This window comes from Trachurus japonicus, chromosome 5 (assembly GCF_045865225.1).
Source record: "Trachurus japonicus isolate A0001 chromosome 5, Traja_1.0".
Lineage (NCBI taxonomy): Eukaryota > Metazoa > Chordata > Actinopteri > Carangiformes > Carangidae > Trachurus > Trachurus japonicus.
In genome coordinates, this window is record NC_140911.1 from 23,227,771 (window position 1) to 23,232,022 (window position 4,252).

The 4,252-nt window shown below is 40.5% G+C and overlaps 1 protein-coding gene across 1 annotated transcript; it reads left to right on the top strand.

The window, feature by feature from the left end:
- Positions 1 to 366: 366 nt before the first annotated feature.
- On the top strand, positions 367 to 1,541 carry LOC146987565 (E3 ubiquitin-protein ligase TRIM35-like). The gene has a single exon (XM_085778056.1). It carries the CDS (start codon positions 428 to 430, stop codon positions 1,475 to 1,477), a length of 1,050 nt encoding a protein of 349 aa, XP_085634182.1. The 5' UTR covers positions 367 to 427; the 3' UTR covers positions 1,478 to 1,541.
- The last annotated feature ends 2,711 nt before the right edge of the window (positions 1,542 to 4,252 follow it).

Sequence of the window (4,252 nt, forward strand, 5' to 3'; positions counted from 1 at the left end):
AATGGGAGCTGAGAATGCGGCTGTTGTACTTGTTTTGGTGAAGTTAAAATAAAAACGTCGACTCAGAAGATAAACCTCGTCTCAGACACTTCTGTGAGCTATTTTCATTTTGACTGTCGAATTTTTTTCAGATAACAGGAAAATGTTTCCTCCGCAAGGTTCTGGAATACTCCCAATAAAACCTCCATCACACCATTCACAGAATTGGTTATAAAGGAGATAACACTTGTTAATCAGTTACCTCTTGATGTGTTGGAAGATGTACTTTTGAACTTTGGATAGAAAAACACCCTTGCATCACAGATAAGATGATAAGATTCACCTACAGACGAAAATAAATTTAATCTGTGTGGGTCCAGCTACAGGAGAAAGAGGTAGAAACTACAACACTACTGCTTCAACCTGCTGTGTTTTCAGCTTCTCTAAAATGGCTTCCAGATTAGAGGAGGGTCTCTGCTGTACGGTCTGCCAAGAGGTCTTCAGCGATCCAGTTGTGCTGTCCTGTAGCCACAGCTTCTGTAAAGTCTGTCTGAAGTCCTGGTGGAGAGAGAGACCAACACGAGAGTGTCCAGTTTGTAAGAGAAGATCTTCAAAGGAAGAGCCTCCTTTAAACCGAGTGTTGAAGAACCTGTGTGAGACCTTCTTACAGGAGAGAGAAGAGAGATCCTCAGAGTCTCTCTGCAGTCTGCACTCTGAGAAACTCAAACTCTTCTGTCTGGACCATCAGCAACCAGTGTGTCTTGTCTGCAGAGATTCAGAAAAACACAACAACCACAGATTCAGACCCATTGATGAAGCTGCTCAACAACAGAAGGAGAAAGTTGAGAAAACTCTGGAGCCATTAAGGAAGAAGTTAAAGGGTTTTGAACAACTTAACGTGGAGTGTAATCAAACAGCAGAACACATCAAGCTCCAGGTCCAACACACAGAGAGACAGATCAAGGAGCAGTTTAAGAAGCTTCATCAGTTTCTAGAGGAGGAAGAGGAGGCCAGGATCAAAGCTCTGAGGGAGGAAGAGCAGCAGAAGAGTCGGGTGATGAAGGAGAAGACTGAGGCTCTGAGCAGAGAGATAGCAGCTCTGTCTCACACAGTCAGAGACACAGAGGACGAGCTGAGAGCTGAAGACGTCTCGTTCCTCAACAACTACAAGGCTGCAGTGGAAAGAGTCCAGCAGCGCCCCCTGCTGGATGATCCACAGCTGGGCTCAGGAGCTCTGATAGATGTGGCCAAACATCTGGGCAACCTGGTCTTCAACATCTCGAACAAGATGAAGGACCTGGTCTCCTACAGTCCTGTGGTTCTGGATCCAAACTCTGCTCATCCAGAAGAAACCACCCATCAACATCGACATCGTAAGAGGAAATGTTCTACTTTGTTGTCACAGACAGAAGAATTTGAAAAGCAATTGCCTTCATGTAGTCTTATGGACCTGATAAATACTGACATAGTACTACGACTAGCAAGGCAAATGCCATGACCTCCCTAAAAGGGGGGTGCTCCCCCCACAAAGGATGGACACCTTTTTTTAATCCTTTACTTACTACTAAAATATATTAATTTGCCTGGTAAGTGTAAAACCTATGCCTATGTATTTTCATGGTCACCTGTTAGAAATGAGCTCTAAAAAGCATGAGGGTGATGCTGAATGTAGAGCTTCTTAAGTCATGGACCACCCGAGGTCTTGGTGAAACTGAGTGTTGTCCTCCGCAGACAGTTCAAGCCTTTGCGTCACTTGGTCACTTACTAAAGAAATAATCAAATCAAATACTTTAATGTTTTTTAGAGTTAAAATCGTGAGTTTTTTTTTGTTTGTTTTTTTACAAGCCACAGCTGAGAGGACTATTTAATATCCCTGGTCCACAGGTGTTGCCGGGGAACCCTGCTGTGGTCACAGTCAGAGTAGAACCATAGCGAAATAATATATGTTCTGAATCTCTTTTGTCATGGTTATACACTGAAAAAAAATCCTTTGGATTTACTTGATTTTAATGTGTACATCAGTCCCACATGATAAGAATGTGTAAGACTGACAAAATATCCTTATTTCTCTCAATTAATTATTTACTAGTTAAGCCAACATATTCCAGTCATGTTCAGAAATTACATTACAATACACCATTTTCTGGTGTTCAGATGATGTTAAAATTAATCTCATCAGAGCTTACTGTACCCCCCTCTATACTGCCCCCTTGTGGGTTAAGTTCAAAAAGGCAAGCATTCGCAAACTTCAGGTTGCCTAACGACTGCCTACGAATTTGATGGGAAAACCTAGGTGGTGCAGTGCAAGTGAGTTATTTTGTCAAGTGCGAGTAAATACATTTCATGCTCTGTTGTGGAAATTGATGTATAAATTCATCTGTCGACTGAATGACACACAAAATTCTGTCTTAATGCTGTTCTGGTCTCAGTGCTGTGAGATACCAGTCAGTCATGTGGAAACACTGGTATGACTGTCTCTTTTAAATGTGTATGTGTGTGTGTTTGGTTGTCTTTTTTAAATGGACATTGAGTCAATAAAAGTCTATCTATACAGTATGTATGGCACACCTGGTCATAATTTCTTGAGATCAAGTCTCCTGGGTTTCCCATTCTTTTGCAGGGTGCTGCTTTCCCTTATTCACTCTCTAAAATAGTCGAAAACTAAAATAATACACTGATATTGCATACATCACACAGTCCACTAGTAGTTATTCCTTCAGAATAAAGACAACAATGAAGCAAAACACGATGCTGTAGCTTCCTTTTACAACCCTTTCACCATGATTCTCAGTTTTTCACAATCCAATCAATTAAAATGCTGCTGCTTCAACTGTGAATGCTGATGTTGAGTAAACTTATCAAATTATTAAAGGTGAGATAAGTGAGTTGGATTTCGTCGGTGATGCTGCTGAGTCAGCGCTCCTCCCTCCTCAAATGTTCTCTCAGCACTTTGATTTGTGGAATCAAATCAGAGGGAGTTGATCCTCTGTGGTTTCCTACTAACCATCACAGTCAGTGAAGTGAGTGTTTCCTCTTCGCCTCAACCTGGACTGTGCTCAGTGTTACTGATGCTCATCATCACAGTGACCTTTGTCCAGGTTTACAACTGTTACTGCCTCATGTGGTTTTGCTGAACACTGCAAACACTGAGACTTTGTGTTTTTATTTCAAACATTTCAAAAACATTTAACGATTTCGAAGACACTGATCATCAAAAATCTTAATTTTAGATTATTATATTTATTAGATTATTACCTATTATAAAATAATAACCCCATTGACTGCCAGGAATGCAGCACCTACTCATGGGTTCCACATACAACATAATAAAAATACATTAAGTATAACAAACATGGCATAAAAATATACATAAAATACAACATTGATTACATATACACCTACATTACACAGCATTGTACAGCAAAACATATTATGCATGTAAAAAGAGTTTTTTACCCATAAATTGGTGCCAAGCAAAATAGCAACACTTACAGTAATATCAAATTATGATTACTTGCAGTTACTCAGGTTCTTCGGGTATATTGTTGAAGTGTGTTTTGTTTTGTTTTGCATTTTTCAGTAATCTTTTAAAACTGGCCTTACTGTGACCACCACAACACTGTTGATACTTTAAACCCTGTTGAACTCAGCTCTGCAGTAACACCATTTCCCCCACAACATGCAGGTGCTGGAGATGGCAGGACCTCAGCTTGGCCTCGCGGCTCAGACGGCACAAAAAATCATTAAAAAGTGATTACGAGCAAACTCGCACAATGAACAGCAACGGTTAAAAGCCACTCATGAGTGAAATAGTCTGCATCTGCTGCTCACTGCTTTGTTAGGTGGGTAAGTAAGCCTGAAAACTCAACATTTAACACAGCAACTAAAATCATTATGATGCGGCGCAGTTGCTGTTTGAATAATAGAAATACCTCCTCTGTTTGCTGATTCAAATGTATCTGTGATTGACTCACGGGTCAGATTTAAGTTGGATAAAAAAAAGTTCAGAGTTATTTCTGAAGGCAGCTCCTTCGTGGAGTGCAGGACTGGAACAGCAATGATCCTATCGGTGATTCCTCGGAGCTGCTGCTGCCTTCTGCCTGGCTCTGGTTCAGAGAGGCTGGCTCATCACGTTAAGTTTTTTTTTTTTTTTTTTTTCCGGACAAAATAAATCTTTCATGCATTTTCATGGGCCCAGTGTTTACTGGAAAATGGCCACTAAAGATAAAAGTCTGATTTAAGCAAAGATGGTTCGCTCAGATTGAGCAAAATT